Consider the following 27,859-nt stretch of genomic DNA (forward strand, 5'->3'; position numbering starts at 1 on the left):
GTGTTCTGGGAGTTCTCAGATGCACTGTCCTTGCTGCTGGAAACTGCTCTTCCAGAATAGGTATTTTGGTGCCAGAACACAATGGTGTAATGCAAGGGTGTCAAACTGATTTCCACCAGGGGCCACATCAGCCTCACAGTTGCCTTCAAAGGACTGAATGTAATTTTAGGACTATATGAACTAGGAGTAGTTAACTAAATTCATACAGTCCTAAAACTACATTCAGCTCTTTGAAAGCAACTGTGAGGCTGATGTGGCCCCTGGTGAAAATGAGTTTGACAGCCCTGGTGTAATGTAATATAGATTAAATTGAACTCAGTCTAAACTGGAGAGAGAGCTTTTATCTTCTGAAAGTATTTGCAAACGTGTGTGTGAATAACTTTTACTGTATGAAGACTATGCTTTAACTCTTTTCTGCAGAGAAACCTTGACCTGAGATTGTAAAGAGTTGTGTTTGCTTTAGCCTAAGATTCTCGCTAACTGGAAGTTTTCTGTGCAGGGGCTCCTCATGGAGATCTGTTGATCTGTGACTGTTTTTCCTACAATTTTTTTCAAGTGTATTCAGCTTTTTCCTAATACTCTGCATGAGATATGTTCCCTCTGCTGTGTGGTGCTTGCTTTGGACCTGCTTTGTAGGTTTTTTTCTTTCATGGGTAGTATTTGGAGATGGGCCAAACTGGTTCTAAAACTCACTTTGGTCACTTTGGTGTGGGCTCTGTCATCTATGTCCAGTGGATTGAATAGAGCAGGAGCTCATTTCACCCTCCAAACAGCCTTTAAACTGGAGGAGTCTTTGTATTTCCAGGAAGGGAAACTTTCTAAAATCACTGTAAAATTACAGAAAAAAAAATCCCCACATTGTTCGCAGCTAACATTAACACTTTCTACCAGTTTTTATTGTGTATTTCCAACCTTGTTCTCTCACCTCACATTCCTTTCCTTACCTGTTTCTTCTTTATGGCCTTTCTAGTGTTGCCATGTGTGCAGCAATGTATATCTCTAAAACTACTAATCAAATAAAGACTACAGCATAGATAGATAAGTGCATCTTGAGGGTGAATGTATTGTGGATGCAAAGTATGGGATGACCACTCTATACATCAAGGCTTTAACCATGTGCTGTGTCCCAAGGGTCTCTTGCCTGTATAGGAACCTGTACAAAAGCCCGATGGATTTATCTGAGTGAAGCTGTGTATGCCCCTGTGTCCCAGTTCTGCATTTTATGGATGACCCTGTGTTTTTGGGACAAACAATCACATGGAACAGGAGGAGAGTTTTGTCTCCAAAACACATTCATCCTACAGTGCTCTTGCTCTGTGTGTCAGACTTCTCAATGGTTTTGTGTGTGTGATTTCAGAGGTATTTAAATGCGAAGGTCCTTATTCCTGCCCTGCTCCCATCCCGATGCCATCTAAGATTGTACAAGGGGAAGGGTTAACTTGGTTTAACAGAAGCTGACGTGGATGCCTGCACCAAACGAGTTACCTTTGTCAGTCTTGGCCCATCTGTAGTGGTCCTGTACCTTCCCTGGTAGTACCTTTAGTCACAAATAGAAGAAAACCGTTTCATCTTGCTTCCTCATGCAGTGCTGAAAGATTGCGTCTTCACGGTAGAAAGAAAGTCGCATTCCCTCCTAGGCCTAGAACAATTTTATCTTTCTAAATTGAGAAAGAACAAAACATTGGCAGAAGCTTGAACAGCATCTGACTTAGAGAAAAAAACTAGAGACGCTGACACCGATGTAATCTTGGAGGAGGAGGGTTGTGTTTTCTACAAACAGTTTCCATTTTTTAATTCAAAAATTGGGTTATGATGGGGCTGCAGTTGTAGTCTATAAAAATTCATCATTTATTAACAGAAAACAAGGGGGGGGTTGAATGATTTACAAACCACCTTTTTGTAACAAAAGTACTGTGCACTCATACTAGTTGATTGCCAATGTTTTGAACACTGGCAGCAAAGCTATCCTATAATAACTTTTGCTTGATGCATTAATTAATTAACCCTTAACCTTCTCTTTCCCTTTTCAATCCTTTTTCTCCTTTTCCCCTTCACCCACATATGTAATCAATTAAAAAACCAAAACCAAAACAAAACAAAAACAACCCCCAAACCAATACAAAAGCGGGAAATGCATGTGTGGCCATGCCTCACAAAATAGGTCGGATAATTGAAGGGAGTCCCGCAGACCGCTGTGGCAAGCTGAAAGTAGGCGATCGGATCTTGGCCGTGAATGGGTGCTCCATCACCAACAAGTCACATTCAGACATCGTCAACCTCATTAAGGAAGCGGGAAACACCGTTACCCTGCGCATCATTCCAGGAGATGGTAAAGTATATGTTTCCTGCTGTCTTATCTGACCCTCTTTTTGGTTTTGTTCCTGGGCTTGTTACATCAGTCGAAGCTGCAAAGTCATGAAGGGCTCAATTTCCACTCCCACTTTGGAAATTAGCAGTGAGGGAGGTTGTGAGTGTTCCATAGCTTTATTTTTTGTTTCCACACAAATGGGAGTTCTTTTTTTAAACAGGGAGGTGCTGATTCTACATTTGAAAAAGAATCAATTTTATCATGTTCCTCCATGTATCTCTGTAAATTTGATGCATGTCTCAGTACACTTTGATTTGATTCTTAAGTTAATAATGCAGCTTTAGAATATTTGGGAATCACTCGTTAATATACGGGATTCCTGAAGCTTCGTGTATATATACAAGCAGGCTTTATAGTAAAGAGATCACAGAAAAGGATAAACACTTTGTCATGTTGTAAGCTGTTTGCAAAGAAGATTTGTTTTTATTCTGGGTAAGTTGCTTTGGGAACAAGCTCCGTACATTTTGAAATGACTTTGTTCAATTCCAATGGCTCTGGAGCTGCTGTGTGCTTGCAGCCGACCATTGTAAGAGTTATCCTAGACAGGATCTCACAATTTCAGATCAGAGGGAATGTGCAGGATCCTTTATAATATGCTGACACTTGGTACCGGTTTCACGTCATTGAACTGTTTAATAAAAATAAGGAGCTATGTTATATATCAATTTCATTAAATTCATCCCTAGCGTGATGCCAAATAGGAACAGGGCAGAAACATATGTAAAGCAGAACTAAAGCTGCTGTGGTTCTAAATTCTAAGTACTTTATTTGTTCATTGTCCTGCTCTGCCATGGATGGGTTCATAGTGAGAACTCATTAGGCAGAAATCTTTTTAATTGGCTCCCTTTTTAAGCTGAATCCACAGGTTTAAGATTTGATGGCTCAGATACAGTGCTAATGAGCCTTTCTTAGAGTTGTACAGGATATTATTTGCATTCAGTTAACTATAGAGAAAGTGTGATTAAGTTTTAAGGAAGGGTTGAGAAAGTATGACTGAACTGAGCCTAGTACCTGCAAAGCAGAATGGAGAAGTTATATGATACGATTTCCAGCAAGAAGCATTTGATAGTTGCTGACTCTCATACTTTCTAATCTGAAACATGGAATTGGTCACCCCACAGAGCATGATTATGCTATGTTTATCTTTAGGATAAAAATAGGCCAGGATGAGAAATGATCTGGTTATAAATTATTTCTGTTTATCATTATCTGTTTTGCATTAAAGGCTTTATTTTCCTACTGTTTAGTAGCTATCAGGTCAAATGGTATATGATTCTTTGCTGCTTCCAGCAAACTGAGTGTTCATGAATAATAAAATGGCTGTGAATCAGGCTAACATCTGAGCTGGCTTGTGTGTGCCAGTTTTGGAAGGTAAACTGGGAAAATAATTGTTCAGTGCTTCTGTTTTAGTTTCTGATCAAAACCCATGAAGGTGAATCTTTGAATATTCTTTTTAAAAGGTAAAAATACCTAAGAGGCTAATAACTTTTTAATGGTTTAGTAATTTTTTGAGAAGACTATAGCATCCTGACATGAATGCTCAGCCAGTCTTGTTCATGCAAATATGTGTACAAAACATAATTTTCAATTGCTTAGGTTAGAATGGAAATCTGTACCTGTGACTGACAAGTATTCCCAGAGAAAGTGGAAAGTTGTAATTTAGGGAAGAAGCCAACTCTTGTCTCTCATTGCAATGCAGGCTTCTAGTCTTTTAATTTACTGTCCCTTTGAAATTCAGATTGCCAGCTTTGCACAGAATTACCTGCATTTAATTTCCAAAAGCAAACAAAGCAAACACTCTGACACTCTGGAAATTGCTGAGAGGTTTGCTCTGCAAAAAAAAAAAAAAAAACAAACAGATTTAAGAAACTGATCTCAATGTTGTTTTCTTTTTGCTGTCCTTGGGTGCTTTTGATTTGGTTTTTATTTTTGTTGCTTTTGGGGTGCTTTTTTTGTAAATATAAATGGTCTTACAGTGCACTTAAGGGAGCAGGGGAGAGAATAAGTCAGAAGCCATGCTTCTGAGACAAACATGAAACTAAGGTTTATCACAAGACTCACAATAAACTCACACTGCTAATCTCTTCTAACATTATTAAAAACACCAAGAGTTTTTGCTGTATAATAAGTCTTGCACCAACTCATTGCCCTAGACCACTGCAGGAGTGCATCTGCCATGAAATGACAATGCTGTAACATATCACCAGCTGATGCAAGGATACAGAGTGCTGAAAAATGACAAGCTTAGATTAGACAATTGGTGTCTGAGTGTTCTACAGCAGAATGGGGCAAGGAATCAATGAAATATTTAGGATTTAGAACGTATAATTGTAATTCTAATAGAGACAATTTTTCCTATATTTGTGTTCTGTTCCAGTTTTGCATGGAGGCTGGCACGCGTCCTGAGCCAGTGTCTGAAAAACTAGCAAAATTATGCACAACTCCTGACTCACGGGGTAGGGTGGGCTAAAGATAGGCACAGTACAGTGGTGTAGAGATACATCGATACCAAGATTTGTTGTTGCTCTGCTTAGTATTCTTAGTGTGACCCACTAAAGGGTAGAAATCTTGCATTCTCTTTGAAGCCCACCTTCATCTGATCTCCAAATATTTGTGGAGGTTTTCAGAGGCTTTTGTTCTGGATGAATAGAGAACACTTAACCATGTTTCAAGGCCTTCTTATGTTGGAGACTAATTTTAGCATCAAGGCACCTTCACAAAATCCAACAGTGTAACCACACATAGGGACGTCTCCTTCTCACATGAGCCAGTTGCCAGCAGCACATCCTTACAAAGGCATGTTTTGGTCATGTCTACCCTGAGAGATGCAGGTAGACACAGGAGCTGCTCCTGCTCTCCGAGCCACCGGACACAAGCCAGCTCTGGTCTGGAAGATGTTACAGCTCCATATGTTGAGGGTTTGGGCATGTTAACTTGGCCACATTGCTGCAGGCAAAGGAGCTTTGCTGTCCTTGCACCCATCTGTTTAAATGGTTCTTCTTTTAATATTTCCCGTTTCCTGAGTTGCCATTGACATGCACAGAAAGGAAAAGCCTTCACCTCATCTAGATATCTCCACAATGAAAATAAATTCATGAAATAGAATAGGTTTCCAGGACCAAGTAAGCCCACAACCACCACCTCTCCTTAATTCAGGCAAAAACCCCTCCCATTTCTGCAATTTTGTGTTACAGCTGAACTCTGTTTAACAATGGCAGATTTCTCCATAGTCAATAAAATGAATTACCGGATGTCTGGAGCTCAAGAGTCAAACAAGGGCAGGGTAGAAGACCTTGTAATTTAATGTTGGAGAGCCAGATGTTTCCACCGGTTTTCATTGCTGTTTTCTGTTGGTGGCTTTTTCTTAAATGGGGTTGGAACTAAAGAAATTCACTCAAGAAACAAGGTGCATGACCTTAATTTTAGGCAGAATTTTAAATGAGTTCTGGGTTAACTCTGGTCTTATTGAAGTCCATGATAAAGGTCCAAAATGACACGGGGACTCTTTTGCCATGTCATGCTGTGAGGGACACCTAGATAGTCGCTTTTCAGTTGTGCCTACAGCTACTCCCTTCCCAGATTTGTGGAGCAGGAGAGAGGACCTCTCCTGGGAGCATCTCCTTCTGTGTGTAGAGAAATACGGCATTTGCACAGGCTGATGTTGTACTGACAACCCTTTACCATGGCATAATTTGAGTTTTGAAGTTAATCCTCCTTTCTGTATTCTCTCGATGTGCCCTTTTGTAAATGGTTCCAGAGCTGCCGATGCATTTACTACAGGTGGTTCCACGTCCCTGTGTGCAGCTTTGAGTGCTCAGGCAGCAGCGAGTTTTATGGCAAAGATGGATTTCAGGATTTCAAGAAGTTTGCATTTTAGCCACTTTCAATATCACCTTGTGAGGTATTAGATAAAAGCCGTGTCTCAATCCTACTGCAGATTGCAGTTTCTGATGGAGGAAACACTGATAAGCTTATAATCCATGGAATAGTTATTGCTACTATAAAATTAATCCTGTCATCCTACCATATTTGGAGACTTTAATGATTGGAATTCATGTCGTTAGACAACAGACAAAACATTCTTCAACCCCTCGTCCAGAAGTCAGTCTTTGTTCTGAGTGTGTCTAACGGTCAAAGATGTTTCTAATCTAGATTTCACGATTTTCTTTTTTTTTTTTTTTTTGAGATTAATGAGAATGCTGATGTGTTTGCTTACTGAAAAAAAACCTGAGTTTTTTGTGTATATATTATATAAATATACTACATATATTGTATAAATATTTGACTCCCTGCTCTACACTATTTGTGATGGGTAGATGTGGCAGTTTCTGATATGCACGTTTTTTGCTCATTAGTTTTTGCACTGACAATAAAGGTAAAGATGATGTCTTCCCTAAAGCCTTGACATTTTCAAGAGCATAGAATACAGCAGCAGCAATGTGACAAATGTTTCGTGGTTGGTTAGGGGTGTTTAGAAGTTTTCCTCTTACGAAGAAGAAAAACAGAATCCACAGTAATTTGGTACATCTAGTGACAGATACCGGTAAAAAGATGAGCCATGTGGGATATATCATGTTAAGTTTCAATGTGCAACTCAAAGGCCAATATTTCTCTACAACTGAGGTTCTGTACTATTTCATATATGTAATTACTATGGCTTAGCTTAAACTTTATCCTGTTAGTTTTTGGATTTAAGAAATTTGAGCTAATCTCATGTTCTTTAAAAACAACATAATGATGGTTTCTAGTGAAATGCCTTTGTAAAACTTTTGTTTTATCAATTAATATCCAATGGTCTTCCCTCATAATGAAAAAAAAAATTATTTTGCAGAATCCTCCAATGCTACTTTATTGACCAATGCAGAAAAAATTGCTACAATTACAACCACACATACTCCTCAGCAAATACCACAGGAGACCAGGTCAGACTGTTTTCCTTGAAGAGAGCACATTGATGTGCTCTCTCTTTGGTTACTTCTCAATCATCTTCACATCCCATGAGCTTTATTTTTCCTCTCTCCCTCTTTCTGTCACTTGCCACAGCAGGAACAACACCAAACCAAAGCAGGAATCCCAGTTTGATTTCAAACCACCCCAAGCAGCACAGGTAAGGAGAACCTTTCTAATTATTTTGTTTATCACAGACTGTTGCTTCCAATCTGCTTGAGGGCTGCATTCAAATGTTTCCCTTGACAATTCCTACTGGGAAGCTCTTCTCCCTTGGTCTGTTTGCTGAAGAAAGGGGAATTTGCTGGTTAGTTTCTTAATATGTGTTGGTGTTGTTTCAGCTGAGAAACATTTCCAACACATTCTCATCAAGACTTCTAGGGAGAACAAAAAAGGGAAGAAAAAAAAGCTGACATTTTTACAACAGTAATAATTTATATGTTTGTTTATTGAATTGTATATTTGGAGGGGCCTCTCTAGAAAGTACTGTTGTGTGTAAATGATAAATTCAGAGGACAAAAAAGAGGAAAAGTTAAGGGGGGCAATAACTGGAGTGTTCCAGCCTTCACATATGGCATCTTATTAGAGAGATTATCTGTCTCACTGTTAACTTTCCTTGCCACTGGCCATCCCAGAAGTAACCTCTTCCATTAGGGATTTCAAAACATCCCTACGGTAACAGCATTTATGCAAAACAATGCACTTACTTCTGAGCTTCTTGCAAAGGAATAGATGAGGTGGTAACAAAAAGGAAAAGCCAGCGCCATGGCATAGACTTGTCCCACGTACCATTAGACATTTACCTAAAGCCTGGCACTGGCAGTGAGGTTGCCTCAGCCTTCCTTTGCAGTTGGTAGAGCATCAACCACCCTCCAGAAACGTGCTTTTCTGCCCTGGGCACAGGAGGTGGTGTATAACAGAGGTGCCTAAAAATACATGGCATGTGGCCAAGGCCCTTTGCACTGCTGGCACTACAAATAACAGTGTGGTATCTGAGGAAGCAGAAAATTCTAGTCTGCATGTGAAAACTCAACTGATTTTCTCTTTTTAATTATGAGCAACAACAACAAAAATATATGTTAGTTGGATAATTTCAAAATGAGGGTAGAGCAGCATTTAACTTTCTGTTCAATTGCACACATGTCATCTTTCTTCCAGCAGGACCAAGACTTTTACACTGTTGAGCTGGAGAGAGGAGCCAAAGGGTTTGGCTTTAGCCTGCGAGGTGGCCGGGAGTACAACATGGATCTGTACGTGTTGCGGCTTGCTGAGGATGGGCCAGCTGAGAGATGCGGGAAGATGAGGGTACGTGCAAATAAAAAACGCTTCTTTGCAGTAAACAGCCTTCCCTTTCTCTCCCGTACAGGCACAGCTTCTGCTGTGCCTGCTAAGAGGAAAATTAAATGTTAACTGAAAGGAGCAGTGTTTCCTATTTACTTTTATCAATGGCTTCTGTCACTCTGTGCATACAGCCTGTAACAATGAGAGTGCATTGGAAGATTTCACTCCCTTGTTCCAAGCCATGTTTCGGAATTCTAATACATAATCTGACTTTTAAAGCCCAACAAGGTACATGTAGCAATGAAAATGTAATAGCCTGAGCTTTGAAACTGCAGCTGTGAGTAGAGAGTCAACATGTTCCTCCTGGTCCTCTCCTCTGTCAGTGAGCAGAGTGGGCAGAGAGCAAAGATGTTAACCCAGAGGTTACAAAATTATAATATAGTTTTTGATTAGTATTAACTGTTAACTCCACGTGTCAGCTAAATTATCAACATTATTACAAGTTCATATGTTCTAAAATGCCTACAGAAATAATAAATTGCCAAGTTTTATGTACTCCTTGCTCCTCAGTTAGAGAATGCATGATAACTTTACAGCATGTGTCTTTTTCTCCTCTGGATATATCGTGCAAAGAGCATTTTCAAAATTCTTTTGCTAGGGATAGATTTATAGGTCCAATATTTTTGCTGATGAAAATAAATCAGTGCTGCCCTGTGGAAGTCAATGCTTTGACACTCTTCCAAGCCCTGTTTTCCTATCCCAATGAATGATTATATTTACAAAAGCAGCTTTACTGGTTCATAGTAGGTATTATATCCAAGTGAGTAACAGACCTGAGCAAACTATTTGAACATCCCAGTGACAGCAGACTGTAAAACAAGCAACCACTTTGACCAGAGACTTTACAAAGAATGTAAATAAAATAAAAGAACACTGGTCCTAACACAGCTATAGGTATTGAACAATACAGTATGTGAGGTGGTTTTATGGAACAGCGATGAAATATTTTGATACCTCAAGCTTTCCCTGTTGTCTTCCTGTCTCCAGTGGGCTGTCACTGGAAGGAGTTGGGTGTATTTAGCTTCATGTGGTGCATATCTCTTCCAGCTTTGCTGTGGCCATTGTCTTGTGGTGTGCTGGTGGTGTCCCTTGTGGGGGCTTGTGGCTGATCTTAGACTTTTTTTTAATTTCATTGACAGATCGGTGATGAAATCTTAGAGATCAACGGAGAAACTACCAAGAACATGAAGCACGCTCGGGCCATCGAACTGATTAAAAACGGTGGCCGCAGGGTCCGCCTGTTTCTGAAACGCGGAGATGGCTCTGTCCCAGAATATGGTGGGTCAAACTATGAAAACATTCCTTTCTTCCCTGGCATCACTCCATGAATGATTTGTCTCAAGATCTGAAGCGGGAATTCTTTTTTATTTTCCTTTCTCACCAGTGTCTTACCAACCTTTGCAACATATGGTTAATTGCCTCGCTTGTGCTGAATTTTCTACACATTTCATCCTTTGCTTGCTTCCATGGACTTGGGGCGCAGTGTAAGGCAAGATCATCATAGCAGTATTTTTGGTGATCAGAGAGGAAAACTAAACAAAACAAAACCTTATTGTCTTGTCCAGCCAAACAAGGAATGTCATTGAACTGTGCCAAACTGTTTCTCAGCGGCTGAATTGTTTTTTTTTCAAATAGGTCTCTACTTCTAATCAATGCAAAAACTGGGATTCTGAGTTGTTATTCTGAAGCAGTGATTTTTTAATTCTTTTGGTAGGTTTTTCTCTTGGTTCCGGTCTGTATCCATAGACATGAATGCCAAGATGGCTTATGAGATTTTTTGCCTTCCCTTAATATTTATGTAAATATTTATAAAGTTATTTAAGAAAAATAAGGAAAGAAAGAAAAAAAAAAAGCTTTACTGCAAAAATATATTGATTTGGCCTCCTGAGCCCTTTTCTCCCCCCTTAAACTGTCTGCTGGTTTCAAGTAGTTAATTTGTAAGGTATGAAAAGGTGAGGAGTTTATGAAAAGGTGCTCTTGTGTCTGTCTTGGGGGAAACATTCAGTCCTTGTTTCTTACTAAGAGTTACATTAGATTCCTTTTCTTCTCCTAGAGGTTGGATTGCTGGGTGGCTTAACTTAGCACACTATTTAATATTATAAATATGTCTTATTTATTTGAGATAATTGTCAAATATTGTGCCCTCGATGGAGGGCTACTCCCAACCAAAGGTCTTTGAGTTTTCTATAGAAACTGATGATTGAAGAGATGTCCTTTATACTTTTCATCCCGTATTTGGGTTATTTCTGTGTCAGTAAGTTCTGTGTTTATCATTCACTCCATGTCCTAAAACCAGAAACAAAACCCTTCTGCACAATTTATGAACTTGATTTTCTTTACATTTACTGTACCACATTTGAGAATTTCTGCTTACTCTGCTCATTAATTTAACTTAAAATGACCAATTCAGAGTATAACCAACAAACAATTGAGGTGTTTAATAATATGGAAGGGAGGTTGTGGGTTTACACTTCTGTATTATAAATAGCACACCGAAGGTTCAATGATGGCACTGAAATTCTGTAATGTTCTTTCTACCTTTGTCTTTTCCTATACTCCTTTGGATGTACAGTACTGTATCATATGCTAGACTGCATAAAAACCCTGTAAATTAAGTGCTTCACTTCTCAAAGCATATGTCTGTTGCACTGAGGATGGAAATCCACCACCGATTTTCTTTTGGCTAATGCTAAACCACTAAGAGCTCATTCTTCAAGCAAGGATTTAATATACAGGGGTTGCACTACTGTAAAGAATATCCTTGTAACATTTGGGACTCCTTCCTCTCTTTGTTCTGTTCGCTGCAGTCGCAAATGGTTTCTCTAATAATGTTAAGTTCCAATATTTTTCTGACTCGATTGGAACGTGCTTCTCTATGAGGCTGTATATTTTTGTAATGAGTTTTGTACTTATTTTTAATGTCGTGGTCTCTGGTGGACTTTATTTTCGTTGTTGTTTGATTGTTAATGTTTTTTCTATGACATTCTGTGTCGCTGTTCCAGCTGTCTTTTAGAATGGATGCTCTCGTTGTCTGGGTTATTAAATCACCTCTTAGATGTCTCTCTATGTCACGATAATATCAACTGCTGTCTTTGCAGCCTTATATTTGGGTGAAGCCTAGACAATCTGACTGGAAAAATAAACTTTCTTTATTCTAAGATAAAATATTAATATGAAGATTTTTCTTTCTTTCATCTTTATTATAGGGAATCTAAATTTTCTACTTTTCTCTTTCTCTTTCTCTTACTTTTCTTGGTGCTGGGCTCTTCCTTCCTCAGCGATGATACCTCCTAATATCGCTGCATGTATGAGAAATGACAAGCTCGGGGAGTCTTGCTTCTACCTTATGGGCCATAATCAAACTACGGTTTGTAGCTAAAATCAATATTAGGTGTTTTTGTGCTGTGGCCTAATTCCCTCACATTGCTTTCCGCTTTGCTATATTTTATATGTACAGCAGTTCATTCCGAACACCCTGCGTCCCCTGAATTGTAAGTACACCCCAGGACACGTTTAAACCTCGCTGGTACCTTGTGCAATAGCCAGGTTGCCACAAGCGACGTGCTTACAGCTATGGAAAAGCAGTGTGGTCCTCAGCTGCTGCCTGAAAAAGCTAATAAGTGAAAATGCACACACGTGAGTCACAACACGGGTTTCACCTGGAAATCACAAATATCGTGGCCCATGCACACACCAACCCTCCCAAGCTCAGGAATGGAAATGACATCAAGAGGGAGATACTTTGTGTGATGGCAGGACGAATGAGCACATAGAATGTTTGGCTTGGGGGAGGGAAGACAAAAAGGAGGAAAACAGAAGAAAATTATTTGCCCACATGTGTGAGGGTTTTCAGTTGTTGCCATCAGGACAGTCCACCTCACGGTGGGGGTCTGGGTGCAGGAAGCGTAGCTGACACCAGCCGAGCTGCCCTGCAGAAGTTACTTTAACAAAGAAAACAATAAGCAAATGAAAGCAATGCTCGCATTAAGTCAGCACAGCTACTTTAATGATTGCCATATCTATAATGAATCATTCATAAACATCCGTTACAAGTGATGTGAATAATTGTAGCTTAGCTACAGTACAGGGGCTGGTTTTTAGTCTGGGGGTTGTTTTTTTCCTTCAGCTTTGCAGTTTGTCTCGCAGAGGTAGCTCAGCTGTATTTTACCTGAAATACTACATGAAAAATAATGAGCTGGAGATTAGGTTTTAATCAAAGCCATCCTACATATTACAATATCTTTCCATTGCTTAGATATCAAAAAAATCATAACCTCTGTCATCATTGTTCGAATCATTGTGGCAAAACCAAAATCTACCTGAGGACTTTTTGTAACATGGTAGAACTAAGTGAGATTAAGTAATGTCTTAAATGAAATGGAAATTGCAAGATTACAGTCTAATTCTCACACCTTCAAAATGTTATTTTACAAGGCAAAAACTTAATAATCAATTCTATTTTCTGTACATTTTCTGCTATTTGAAACAAGGCCTCCCACACCTGGAAGGCAATTCTTTCAAAAGACTTGAAAGAAAAAAATCCTTCCCTAAAGACCCTCTTTATTGGAAACTGTTAAAAAAAAAGCCAACAACCCCAACTGGAAAGAAAGTAGGGTAACCAAAACATTATGAATTTGGGCTTGGGGAAAATGTAAAATGCCCCATGGCCAGAAGAGCAATAAGATGATATCGGCTTGGACCAAAACACGACTAATGAACAGAGCAGCACCAGTACTAACCTGTAACTCTCGTTGTTCGCAGTTAAATTAACAAAAGCTTCGGTTAGCCCTCGCTGACTGCTTTAACAGTTGTTTGTTTTTGTCACTAATGAAGTCTGAAGAGTGATAAGTGGTGTCACGGCGCTGCAGAAGGCATCGGTACCAAACACTTTGCTGTTATTTTCTTTCAGACCCCAGCAGTGACAGGAACAGTCCCGCCACAGGTTCACAAAACGTATCGGAAATGAAACCCGTGCCATCCGACCGACGGCAGCACCCATCATCGGAGTCCAGTTATCCACCAGACCTTCACAAATCATCACAACATGGGGACAAGCGGACTTATGTTAGAGACCTAAAAGGCAGCAGAGAGTTTAGCAGACATCCCAATGAACACCACACTTGGAATGGGACTTCTAAAACCAACGACCACGTGCCAGGCAGGAGGACGGAGAGGTCGCCGGAGAGGAGGCACGATAGGCAGCCGGAGAGGGCGGTGGTGAACGGGCAGAAGAGGAGGTCTCCCGAAAAGCGCAGGGAAGGGACGAGGAGTGCCGACAACACTTTGGAGAGGCGGGAACGACACGAGAGGAGGAGAGACCTCTCCCCTGAGAGGCGCAGAGAGCGGTCCCCCGGCCGCCGCCGGCGGTCGCTGGAGAGACTCACGGAGCCCAGGAGGTCACCCGACCGGAGAAGAGAGAGCTCCCTGGACCGGCGGGCCAAGTCCTCCGACCGGCGGAGGGAGAGGTCGCCCGACAGACGGCTCAGGGAGGAGCGAGCCGGCCGCCGGGAGAGGGAAGAGCCTGGCTGGAAGCAGGAGCCAAGCCGCAGGCACCTGCCCGAGCAGCGCCGGCGGCCGCACAAGGAGTGCAGCACCGACCTCAGCATCTGAGGGGTCCCCCGGGGTCCCCGTCACCTTCCCCACATGGCAGGAGCCGAGGAGAAAGAGTGGGAGCTGAAACCATCCGGCTTTTGCAGGCGAGGAAGCATCCATCCGGCACCTGCTGATCCTACAAACCTTTTATGCAGATTAAATCTTATAAAAAAATAAAAAAAAGTGTTGTGCCTGATGTATAATATTAAAAGAAAGTATTTTTCAGTGTATTCTTTTTTTTTAATTACTTGCCAAATGTTGGTCCTAAAGGATTATAAAATTTTGTTTCTACATTCTTTGTAGATTTCTTAAGAATAATTCCTTTATTGGGCTACTTTCCCTCCTCCCCAATATAGTGAATGGGGGGTAGCCAGTAATATAGGCAAAGGATTTTATGACCACGTTTGAATAATTTGATCCAGACTGTTCTCTAGTGACTCACTGCTACACTGTATGTAGAAAATTTTTTAAGGGTTGGGGGTGGGAAAGGAAGAAAGTGGTTCATCTCAGTAGGAATGGAGCGCTTCTGCTGAAGGAATTAAAAACAAAAGAGACATATGTTCCTAAAATTGCAAGAACTGTTTGAAGAGACTACTGTTTCAATGAAGGATATTTATAATAATAATTAATAATTAAAAAAAAAATACAAACCCACACAGCACAAGATGATTTGAGATAAGGAATTTCTAGTTTGTTCCATGAACAGTTTATACTTTCAGGCCCCCTCTACAGGATGCACAAAGACAGAAGGACTGGTAACCACCATGCCTGTGTCACACACTAATGTAGACTGTTGATCTCTCATTAGCCTCAGCAACACTTAACGATATTTCATTAAGGCAGCCGCCGCAGCCCTGCTCATCTTCTAGATGTATATGGACAGCAACCCGAGCATGCATGGTATTTATTGTTTGTCTGCTTTGAAGCAAGAGGAGGGATCAGGATCCTGGGACAAGGCACAATGCGGTGCGGTGGGAACAAAGTCCTCTCTCTTGGAGCGGGTGTATTCCTTCTGCTCAGGCAAAACCAGTGGGCTTTTCTTATTTTGCCAGATTCCAAAAGCTCTCTCTTCTTCTCACTCTATATTTAAGTTTCTTATTTTACTGGTTCATCCTTACTGGGGCAGAAGGAGTTTACTTGCTGGGGGGAGGTGGGGGTGGGGGGGATTAAAAAAAAATAGATTTATCAAAGGAAAAACACAGGCAAAAAGAGGCAATCAGTGAGACAACCTGGTTGTAATATGGAAGCCTATCCATACTGGTTTTATGCTGTAAATTTGAATCTAAGAACAGCAGCAAAAGGGAAACCTGCAAGTTTCTAAGTTGTATTTTTAAATTTGCAAGTTGTGTGGTAAGTCTGCTGTAGTATTGGTATAAGATTGGTATAAGGATTACTGCCTAGCTGAGCCAAAATGTATGCCGTTATTGTTGGACCACTAAAGTAAACTGCTGCTTTTTACAGTGCATTGGTGTGTACATGTATACTGTTTCACATTTTCCATATGAACACAAAAACATTGCAAGTCTATCACTGTTGTTGCCATGGTACTGTAAAAACAAAACCAAGAAAGAAGATGGCCAATCATTGTGTGTACAGTTTAAATTGTAATTAATAGAGCCTGTTGGAAAAAAAAACCAACCTGTTGCCTTTTTCTTGTATAAAAGAGGATTTATGACAAAATTTAGCTGTGAGGAATGTGATTAAGTGTTTATATTTCTGAAAATGGAACAAATTGATTCAGGGGATATATTTTAATGTAAACTGAATCAGGTATGTAAAGCTGTTTTAAAATGGGAGACTATATAAGTAATTCTAAAGCTTTTGTTGGTTTGAATATCAATTCTTCATGGTGGGCCTGCTTATGGATTATTAAGCACTTGTATGCAGTCTATGTTCTTCAACCATCATTTCTTGCAATGTGCTTTAGACATAATGCTCTTTTCTGTGTTGATGAAAAGCAGTATGTGGGCCAATCTTTTTTATAAAACACTATGCATATATAAATACCACATTGTTCATAGCTTTATTTTACTTTTTGGGTTTATACATAACACTAGTACAAGTAGATGTGGACTTACCCAGTACAAGCTTCTTGCCTTGGAACAGACACTATGTATATGATGTAGCAACAAAGAAGGAGAAAGTCTGTGAATGCTATTTTTATTATCAAATAAAGTTTTCCATACAAAGCATACATATGAGTGTAGTGGTAAGATAAAGGAGGAGCCACACCTTGGTGTTATTTACTCATCCCTGTCTATATTAGTAAATTGTAGGTTACAGTCTCCAAGGGCCATCCATTAAATATGTATTAATGAATCATTTGACAAGCCTTAAAGCAACAATTCCCAGTTTTCCAGTACAAAATTTTCTTCCACCAAATAATCAGAAGCCAAAGGTTTAGGTGAAGCAGGGTTTGTTATATGTCTGGGCTTTGTGTTGTTGGTCCTTCATAACATGTCAGCCGTGCAACAGTTTAAAATAAAGGCAGCAACTACTCTATTGTAGTTGCTGGGATTGTTGGTGTCATATATATGTATATGTATTTATATGTGTGTATATTATACATATACATACATATATATCCATATCGCTAAGATTATCTGTCTCATCTCTTAGTTCTTCAAATGTGTAAAGATTAGTAACTTAAGGATTGCAAAACTGTTTACTTTAAATAGACTTTTCTTTAATAACTTTTAGATATTGTGGAGTTTATGAGGCCCCTATCATATGTTTTCCAAATAATTCAGCTAACCTGCTGGGAGTCCGGGCAGCTTAAGAGTTGCTCGTGAATGGTTTGTGTTTCCAACCACAGCATCTGCAGAGAGATTTGTCTGATGGAGCCTGAGTCTTTTGAGTTGGGATTGGGTCACTGAGAAAGTGTTTGGATATTTTAGGTTTGAATCTTTTATGATGTTCAATACCTTTTTACTCTAAAATTATGTTGTATGGGTTCTGAATTTGTATCTTCTGCTGTTACTGTTATTTGTCCTCTCTTCGCTCATGTTATGACATAGTGCAAACAATCTTGGGGAGCCGCTTAGGTGAGTCGCAAGCTTTTGAAGTGTGTCTTTGAAGTGCTGAGTCTCTAGCTAAAGAAGATACTACATAGATAATGCTAAAATTGCATTTGACAGAAATATTTAATTTAAAAAACTCTGCACACTGACAAAAAAAAAAAAAAAAAGTTATTCAAAATGCATTTTTAGTGGTGGCATCCTTTCTACTGCTTCCAAACCCACTGGGAGCTGGAGCCTTGCTCTAAAGCATGAGCATTGCAACTCCATATTCCGTGGTACAGTCTTATTCACTTTAATTAGTTCCAGCCTTACTTCTGACTATAAAATATTTTTCAAGACTTGTAAAATGAAAAGAAACCTTTTTTTAGATTGCAACTTGGCTCATGTTGTGTCAGACAAAGCTCTACAACTATGCAGTTGCCAAAAAGATGAATTAGAATGTGTTTCTGATGAAGAACTGAAAAGTTTATGAAGCAGTAAGTGAAAAAGCTTTACAAATTGATATTATTAGGTTTTAGATTTGATTTAGATTTCAATTTTACATCTTTTTTTTATTGGTGTTACATGGTCAGGATCCTGTGCCATCAATGTGTTCAGTCCTGTCATTTGTGTGTTGATTAACACCTAATCGTGAAAGTTTTTGACTGCAGATGGGCTGTTCAACCACCGTGGAGAATTATGTGGGGTTTGATCTTTTTGGTTAGAATTCCAAGTAACTTCTAGGTTAGCTGAGCTACATTTACTGCCTTCATTCAGTCTCACTTGAATATTCATTCCTTGGCATATTCAAGCTAGTGTTTTATTGAATAGTGGTCTTGTGTAAAATGTATCTGCTGTACTAGGCTTGTTTTATCACCAGAGTAGTAATTATAGATAGTCTTCTCCTCCTCACTTTGATGCCTTTTGTTACAACAGGCTTTCAGCTCTGTCTCTTGGCTGACTGTTCTGCTGAAGAACATTATAAATGGCTCATAATATGCTCAGTTTATTTGGCTATCATAAATAGTCCCAGGAAAAGATGTCATTTATGACCCACTGCTGCCATCTGTAAATGTGTGCCTGTTCAGCCTTTGGGATTGTATTTTCTTAGGATTTATTTTTAAAAAAAGGAAGTGTAGGGACTAAAAAAAAGTATCTCAATTTACTTAGCAGTTGTTGTAAATCACGCGAGTCTGAGATTATGCCAGTTTCTATGTTGGATGTGATGCTAATCCATCATCACTGCTTCCTGGGTATAAAATGAAAAGGCAGTAAAGTGTCATACAAATGGAAAATTGTGGGGTTTCAGGATATAGAAGAGTGTAGAATATGTACTGCCACAAGGGCTGCTGCTTAATGCATGTAGAAATTAGGTGGTGGGGATTGACCATGATATGACAATCTGCCACACAAACATGAACTTCAAATCAGAAATTGCTTTTCAGAATTTAAGGCATATGTATTTCTTTTTCCTTACTGCTTCTGAACTCACAGCAAGATAGTGTTATACCTGTACAATACACTGGGAGAAATTTGGCTTCACTTCTTAGGATATCTTCTTCCAGATTCCTGTAAGAGCCTTTCAAACCACATCTCCAAATGAACTCCTGGCAATTAACATACAGTTTGCTGTGGTCTAAAATTTAAACTTTAAAATGCTCATTAAAATAATAAATGGCCATCAAAGTTTTAAAATGCAGTCATTTCTGCAGACAGAGCTTCTAAAGTATTTAAAATTATTATATTTCTTGATATTTCCAGGGCCTGGGAGAGGAAGACAGCACACATGCTCCTTCCCAGGTGGAATTGTGCTACCTGCAGGATTGTTTCTAAAATGAACTAACAAACTATATCAAAAAGTAGGAAGTTGTCTGCAGAATTGTGTCTGAGTTCTCAAATAGCCATAAGTCTGCTGCAGCTGGAGGGAGAGAAGAGCAGAAAATGGTCTACAGAGAAATACTTATTCTGAGCATTTACTTTGGTCATACTCAAGCAAATCCAAATTGCTGGCTTTGTGCCTCAGCCAAGGTTATTCAGTCCATTCCTAAGCTGATGTGACTTTGGTGCTGACTGTAAAAAAGTCAGGCTTGGATGGAATGGGAATTCCACCTTGTTTAGATGGTTTTCTGTAGACCAGGCTTCACCTCCACCTCCATTTCATATATGACCAGTGTTAAATTTCCTCTCTTTGCTTTGCACTTGTCAGAAATTTCAGTCTTAGGATTTTCTGTATGTCATTAGAGGACTGAGCATACATGACGTTACTTTGCATGTACTGTGAGCTAGGAGTATATGTATGGATGTATCTGTGGCTGAGCTTATCTGCAGTAATTTGTTGAGTCAGGAAAACTGGATCGTGAGACTGTCCCACCAAGCCCAGTGGCTCCTATAAGTGTGAATGAGATTCATTAAATTAGCTGTCTTGCTTCCATCTAAGGATAGTCAGAAACAGGAATGTCTGGGGGAGGAAGTTGGCTGAGGCTCATTCCATATGTGCTACAGAAAATATTGATTGGATGTGGAAGGAACTTAGAGAGTTTCTTGAGGACTCAGGCTTTTGTTCCACATAAATGAGCAGCTTTTTTCTCATTGTTTCTGTGCAAGATTCTTCTGGATCCTGTTTTTGCTTCTGAGACTCCAGTTTGCTTTGGGGACCCACAGGCAACTTCTTTCCTCTCTGTTTGATCCAACAATTGTTGCCAGTGCTTTGAAGTGCTGAGTCTGCTGGCAAAGCCTTTGCCTTTGTAACCTTTGAGCTGCAGTTGTGTAATACGGGGCTCACTTCCAAGAACACAAGGCAGTTTCTCTGCTGTACAGTACTGCACCAGACATGGTCGGTATGTCCCGTTCTCACTCCTTGGTGGAAACAGAGGTCCTAACCACAAACATGGAGAGCTGAGGAGAGGGCATCCTCAGACAGAGCCAAGAATGACTCTCTGAAGGTGCACCAACATACCTTGTGCAATGGTTTTCCAGATGTGACATAAAAACTAAAAGAAGTCGTAAAATTTGTGTGGCTGGTTCACAGTGCTGAATGCATTATCCCATGAAATGATTTACTGAATGGTTAGAAGATGTTTAAAGATCCCCATGCACATTATTTGCGTGTTATTAATAACAGTAACAGAAAGAAAAGACCATAAAAAATATATGGCATATGTTTTCTTGGCGTGGTTTCTTATATTCTTGTTGAGAATGCATCAGACATCTGTTTTCCTTCTGCAGTCCCTTCTCTGGTTGGAAGGATAATTTGGTGGGACAGGTGTTTTTAGACAAAATGCTGGGGATATCAAAAAGAGATCTTGCTGGAATCTCAGTGAAAAAGCCTGAACCAGTTTTTCAGTAGTCCTTGGAAAGAATCATTTTCTACAAGTGATACTTTATGTCACTTAATATACATTTGCTACCCTTAAAAAGGTTTAATTCTAAACAAAAAGAACTGCTAACTGCACCTTCCTAACATGCATGTAACACCTTGGCCAAAACAGTTTCTTTTTCTTCCTCTGACCAATTAACAGGATTGAAAGTTGATAGCCACTGAATTGCCTTGTGGTTTTGGGACAGCTTGGTATGAAGTCTTCAACAAATTGTGCAATAACAATGCAAAAATATGCAAACTTTAAACAGCTCTGGGTGCTTAACATGATTATCTAGAACCTGTGTCAAGAGCCTGGAACAAGCCTATGAGAGGGACACATCTATAGGGTGCACCGCTGTGGGCTGGTGCCTTCCAGCTGCTGCCCACAAAGCTGTAGCATCTGGGGCTCGGAGGCAGCTGGACTGCCTTTATTCCAGCACTCAGTGGCTTGAACTGGTGGGCACACAGCTCTGCATGACTCCTGAGTGCGTGTGTGCATCTCAGTGGCATCCCAGAGCCAGAAGAGGGTTTTTTCCTCCATGAATACCCCAAGTAAGGAGGGTTGCTTCTGTTTGCTGAGGAAGCAGTCATTCCCTATGGCAAGTCAAATATTTTACCCTGAAATTCTGCCTATCTTAGAGATTAATCGGAGTTTGTAACTAAAATTAATATTTACAATCATTGCTTCTGCTATTGCATTAGCCTGTTGCAGAAATTCATATCTCTCTACTTACTATAAATTTCATTCATCAGCCTGACTCTTCTTATTCCAATTATGATTTAATAAAGATAGATCTTTTTTCTAACACAGCTTCATGGCATTTCCAAATAATGTATCCTTTCTATGACTGACATGTGTTTTACAGCCATGAAGTCTCATGATTTTTGCATCAAAATTTATTCTGTTAAAAGGATGCACTCTAATTCAGTGAACCAAAACCAGACACACACTGCCTGAAGGTTTAGATGTGCTTTCCTGACTGCTTCATTGTGAAAAATGATCCATAAAGATATCTGTTCATGGGAAAGTCAAGTGCATTTCATAGTAAAGTACTGAAAAATGAGACAACTAGACTGTCCTGATCTTCATTAAAAAGTAGATTTATGCTTGCTTGCACTTCTGTCCAAAATGAGGTTTGGTTTTCAGGGTTTTTTTTGAATGTATGTTTTTACTGCTTTGTATTATTCAGTTTGCCTTCCTACCTGAAATTTATAGCTGCTAAAGCCTCATGATTCATATCATTGTCTTGCTGTATCTGTTTTGATAAGGTGGCATACAGATGGTTGCTTTATTTTGTCTTTACCAACTTTTACTGCAAATAATAGCAATTCATTCTTTCTCCGTCTCTGGTTCCTACAAGTTCTTGTACTAAAGGCAGGAGGTTGTGAGAATTGGGGATTCATTTATCAGAACAGTATTGTATCAGCAGTTTTGCAGCAAAAGGGAAAAGTTGGGAAAACAGTGAAAAGCTGCACCAGCAGATTTCATACATCAAGATAGCAGCAAAAACCTGATTTTCCAATTTTGCACTAAAACAGGGCAACTTTTGTTTGCGTGGAGTCCTGCCAAACCTACATTAATTGTATTTAATTAGATTTCTTGGAGCCCAGATGAAAAACTTTTCAAATTAGTTGACTGTAATCATGAAGATACTGATTCAGAAAAAAGCCTTGCTGCAGAAAGCACACAAGCATATGCCTGAGTTCTGTAGAAGTCAAGGGACATAATAATTTAATTAAGAGCCTTCCTGAGCAAGGTCAGGAATGTTCATAGGAGTCATAACGACCAGCATTGTCTCAACCTGTGCCAGAAACAACACCACTTGTGGCCTGCTGATTAATGGTTTTCATGGTTTCCTGTCCTTGGATTTTTTCTTAACAGCTCTGACAAGGATCTCCACGTGTGAGACCTGTTCCACATGTGCTATCAAGTGGCAATTCCCCTTGTGCAATATAAGGTCGTTCAAAAACTGGTTGTGTCTTTACATCCCATTATTGCTCTGTCCCTCCCCAGGAAGTTCCTCTCATGGTGTCTTCCCCACATCTCTCCACTTGCTCTGCAGTGCTCCTGTTTTCCAGGATCTGGCTCTAAGCTGGGGATATCGATTCATCTGGTCTGCTGGATGAGAAGAGCATCTCTTCTCTCTTGTGATGGACAGTAGTATATTTTTAGAGGGTTTCTGTTTCTTTTTGTCATAGGTTCTTACAGTCCCTATGCTGGGCAATATTCCCAGTCTTGCCCTGGTATTTCATAGCTCAACCTCAGATGTATACTCAGGCTATTGGGACATATTCACATCTTGGGTGTCACCAGATCCTGGCTGAGGGGGCTCAGTGCTGGCTAAAGTACACACACTAAAACACTGTGCTGCACGTACCCTTGATAAAGCCCTCTGCACTGTCAGTGAGCAGTTTTGTATTGAAATTAGGGTGCCAAAAAACAGGTATACAGAACTGTGCAGGTTCTTCAAATAAAATAGTGTTTCCATAGCAATGAAATAGTTAGGTACTACACAAACAGTCTAGAGTTAATAAAGAATCAGGAGGAGAAGCTGTAGTTTGAGTATTTTCTAGGGCGGAAGTGAACCAGAAATGCTAAGGGAAAGGCAGATGTTGAAACAAAGATAAAGCCAAGTGCACAAAAATCCATTTTCTTAAAAATAAAACAACAAAAAAGGCCTGTCATGATGATAGTCAGGGTAGCATTTAGCTCTAAATGACTAAGTTAAGAACAAAAAAACTGCAAAACACAAGCAAAATGGAAATGTAAACAGCTGAAGAGAGATGTCTGCTCAAAAGATAGCACAAATTTTTCAAAATTTTTTCTTTTTTTTCATAATGTTAACCTTTTAAAAATTCTACCTTTCCTATAACCTTGTATAAAAAAAAAATCCTCCCCTCCAAAAGAAAAGCCCAGCCTTCATATGTCACCGTGATTTTCCACTCTTGGTACACCCATGAAAACATCTGGAATTGTTTCAATGTAGTATGAACGTTAGAGATAAAGCAGCAGAAAAGTATTGAGGAAATAGAAGAAACCTTGGACTGCATTTCCCCCCACACTCTCATTTTCTTTCCTTGCATATTTAGCTGGGTTAAAACTAGGTCAGACTCTGCCTGCCGTGTGCTGAAGCTGCGGCTGTGACATTAGCCTGGAGCTGCCTCTGTCTGCTGTCACTTTTCAGGGCTGGTATGAGATATCTGGTGGAGTCGGAGAGCCCGATCTTCCTCTTTCAGACTGTGGTGTAAATCAGAGTGACTCTGCAGAGGAGTGAGACATGGCGAGGGATGGAAAAAGCAAGGACCAAGCACCTACAGACACTGCGAGAACCAGCGGGAGTTGGATCCTGAAGGCCTGGCCAGGGAGGACCAGAGGGTTGAGTCATATGAATGATATTCACCCGTAGGGCAGGAGCTCTGGGTTGCAGCAGGGTTCATGACTTTGGACAAGGGAGGGTTTCATGCTTTGAAAGGAGGCAGCCAAAGGTTTTCATATTGGCATGGAGAGGAGTGGGTGGACAAGATGTGTGGGCAGGAACACTTGCATCAGATTGAGTATGAGTCTGCTGGTATGAACAGAGACAACAGCCTGTCAGGCACCTCATCTACTCTTACTGAAAAGAGCAGATATTCTTCCCCATATGAAATAACATGCACATCAGCACACAGCCCTTTGGTGACCTTTTTTGCTTGAGCAAGAGTGTTGCTGGTGAAGGACCAAACCCTGATCAGGCTGCTTGATGCCAGCACACTAGTGTTAGAGGAGATGAAACATATTAATCCCTGCACCCGATTACAGGTTTCTTAATACTACAAGAGAGTTCAAAAGTACAGACCAAAATCCAGGAACTAAAGTTCCTTGGACTTCTGAAATAAACACATCTTTACAGGGAAGTGTAAATCCTCACATGCTGACAGTGCAGCACTGGATTAGCCCTGACAAATGGACCTTTAACAAATCAGGGTCAATATTGACAAGGTGAAAGATTTATTTCTTTTTTTTGTTATTGAGAAACACAAAATAAGTCAAAGGGAAGGGAGACTATTCTCCAACATGATTCTAAGAAACTCCCCAAACAAGTGCACCCTGTAATGCTTGCTTATTGTAAGAAAACTTGGAGGGCACAGAGACTTTGGGTCCCAGGGTAGTGAGAATGTACTTAGTCTTTTTTGATGTGTTTTACTTTTTTAAAAAAATTGTTTTATTTTGCCTTTTCTCTAATGATTAATAAATTGAGATTGTGTTTTAAGAAGCAAGGATAATTACAGTACCTCAGCACAGGCATTTCTGCTGGGATGGTGGGGTCGAGTGAGTAGCACCTAAATGAGATTGCTATATTCACTGTCTGGAGAATTTCATTCTCCACATTAATTGTATTAAGTTCCAATCTTGAGGACCTAAAATGAAAAAGTATGAAGACTCCAGTCTGGTTTTATTCCTATTACCCAGGAGAAAATGGTAGACTTCTAGAATATCTTGACAATAGTAGGATGTAGGGAGGCGGAGGAGAAGGAGGCAGTAAATATGAGAAGAGAGTGATCCACGCGTGTCCCTTGGTATTGGCTGAGTTAAGCAGCAAAATAAAGGCAGTATATCAGCCAATACTGTTGTGTAAAGGATGCAAGATGCATCTGTCATGCTTCATAGGCTGCAGAAGCCATTATCCTTTGTGAAAGGCAGAATATTTCACTAGGCATATTTGAACCATTCTTGATCTGCTGGGTGTTGTTGAAATGGGCTCTTGGGCTTAGGATCTGGCCAGCCCAGATATGCTGGGCTCTTAGTCTCTTGCTAAGCTGCTGCAGTTCTCCAAATCTGGGCCCTGTAGAGCAGCTGGGGCTGAGCTGAGCAGGAACTCTTAGAGACCTTCCAGCTGAGAGCCAAGGCAGGTCAGCTTCACCTCCATCCCTGGAAAGGTGATGGAACTGGGAGGAGTGGCTGACACACCAGAAGGCTGTGCTGCCATCCAGCGAGACCTAGACAGGCTGGAGAGTTGGGCGAGGAATAACCTAATGAAATTTAACAAGGAAAAGTGTAGAGTCTTAAATGTGGGCAGGAACAACCCCAGGTTCCAGTATAAGCTGGGGAACGACCTGTTGGAGAGCAGTGTAGAGGAAAGGGACTTGGGGGATCTGGTGGACAGCAGGATGACCATGAGCCAGCACTGTGCCCTTGTGGCCAGGAAGGCCAATGGCATCCTGGGGTGTATTAGAATAAGGGTGGTTAGTAAGTCGAGAGAGGTTCTCCTTCCCCTCTACTCTGCCCTGGTGAGACCACATCTGGAATATTGTGTCCAGTTCTGGGACCCTCAGTTCCAGAAGGACAGGGAACTGCTGCACAGAGTCCAGCGCAGAGCAAGGAAGATGATGAAGGCAGTGGAGCATCTCCCATATGAGCAAAGGCTGAGAGAGCTGGGGCTCTTTAGCTTGGAGTAGACTGAGGGATGACCTCATTAATGTTTATAAATATGTAAAGCATGAGTGTCACGAGGATGGAGCCAGGTTCTTCGCAGTGACAACCAATGATAAGACGGGGTAATGCGTACAAACTGGAACACAGGAGGTTCCACTTAAGTATGAGAAGAAACTTATTCTCAGGGTAACAGAACACTGGAACAGGCTGCTCAGGGAGCTTGTGGAGTCTCCTTCTCTGGAGACATTCAAAACCCGCCTGGACACATTCCTGTGTAACCTCATCTGGGTGTTCCTGCTCTGGCAGGGGGATTGGACTGGATGAGCTTTTGATGTCCATTCCAATCCCTGACATTCTGTGATTCTGTGTAATGGACATCCAAAAGCTGAGGCTGCAAAGCTCGGTGCACTCCGAGACAGCTGTAATTGTGGTTCAGCTCGGGACTCATGAGGCACCTGGCACAGAGGCTGAAGGAGAGTTGCTCATTTGCTGTGTTTTGTACAAGGACAGATATATCTGGCAGCAATAGATGTGACAATCCTGAGCAGATTCTCACTCCTGAATGCACAGCTTGCTGTCTTAGAAACCAGACACCTGCAGTTTGTATTGTATGCATGCACACACGTATGCAGTTCCTGGTTCTTCACCCCCAGGATTTTCTGCATGCTAAACACAGCCAAGCAGCCAAAGGCTGCCTTTTCTTTTTTTTTTTATGTTTTTGTTGTTGGGGCTTTGTTGTTGTTATTGGGTTTGGTTTGGTTTTTTCCACCATAAAACAAGTTAATATAGTTGGTTCCTTCAATCAAGATTTGAATCCATCTGATCACCTGCCCTAACCTAATCTACTCTTCTCTCTGCTCCTGGCTTTTGGCAGCCTTTAGCTGTAGCCACAAGCATCAGCTCTGATCTGTGGGGTGCCCTTCCCACCTCAACAGTCTCTTCTGATAATGGCTGGTTGCCAAAGTAAGTCCCCTGTGGCTTAGGGGTGAAGGGAAAAATAGCTTTTCTAAATCTCCTGACTCCTTTGGGTAAGGTGGTTTTCTTTTTTTCCATGAAGCATGTAGTTTGTGGCCGTTCAGCCTCTGCAGTGGATTGTTCATGCTGGGGTTGGAACACGGAGAGTAGATGTCAAGCTGAGCAGGATCTCCTCAGCCACTGGGCACAGAGAAAGGGAAGAGAGAGAGACTGCCAAAAAGGTAAGGTGACCATGCCGCAAAACCTTTGGTTGTCCTTGTCACATGCATTGGTGGCCAACATGTTACACACCCCCCACCCCAGTCTCCTCAGGCCTGGGGATGGGAGCATGGGAGAATATCAGAGACAGTTGTGAATGAGAGGGACCCATCCTCTCAGAAGAAAGGAGGCTTCCAAAATCACAAGGACCCTCGGACCCTTTTGGACCTGACCCGCAGACTGTGTCCTGGGGAGAAGGGGGTTGTGATGAATTTTCTGTTGCACTGGGTGTAGGTGGCAGCATGTTGGACATGCCCAGTATCATTATAATTGAAATTCTTTATCAAGTGCCTGGGTGTTTATCTTGGAGAGCTTGAAAGAGTTATGAATCTGCCGAGTGCGTATCAGGCTGAGGTGGAGAGCACAAGAACAATCATCATCAGTGTGGCAGGCAATATATTATGGCTGGCTTGCCAGATGGAAAAGTGAATGTGATTTGTCTTTGTGTTTGCTTTAGCAAGGGATAAGAGACTGTTTTGCTTGCTCAGGTGTTTAGAGTCTTTTAACTCTGCCTTTGTCTTGCTGCGTTTGGGAATTAGCTTCTAAGTGTTTGTGCATTCCTCCTTCTCAAACTGGAGGTTATTTGTGTGTTTGTTCAGAATGAAACA

General features: G+C 40.7%; 1 protein-coding gene across 1 annotated transcript in view; it reads left to right on the plus strand.

Annotated features, from left to right (window-relative positions):
* The window catches only part of MAGI1 (membrane associated guanylate kinase, WW and PDZ domain containing 1), a gene marked incomplete at its 3' end in the record, with an annotated part of 339,889 nt that extends 325,623 nt beyond the window's left edge, over positions 1-14,266 (plus strand). Inside the window, exons 18-23 of the mRNA XM_080350590.1 lie at positions 2,126-2,329; positions 7,200-7,290; positions 7,415-7,475; positions 8,477-8,620; positions 9,796-9,934; positions 13,566-14,266. Of these exons, the coding sequence (XP_080206716.1) occupies positions 2,126-2,329; positions 7,200-7,290; positions 7,415-7,475; positions 8,477-8,620; positions 9,796-9,934; positions 13,566-14,266 (1,340 nt within the window). The remainder of the gene's footprint in view (positions 1-2,125; positions 2,330-7,199; positions 7,291-7,414; positions 7,476-8,476; positions 8,621-9,795; positions 9,935-13,565) is intronic.
* Positions 14,267-27,859: the final 13,593 nt, after the last annotated feature.

The sequence above is a fragment of the Nesoenas mayeri genome, assembly GCF_963082525.1.
Source record: "Nesoenas mayeri genome assembly, chromosome: 10".
Taxonomy (NCBI): Eukaryota; Metazoa; Chordata; class Aves; order Columbiformes; family Columbidae; genus Nesoenas; species Nesoenas mayeri.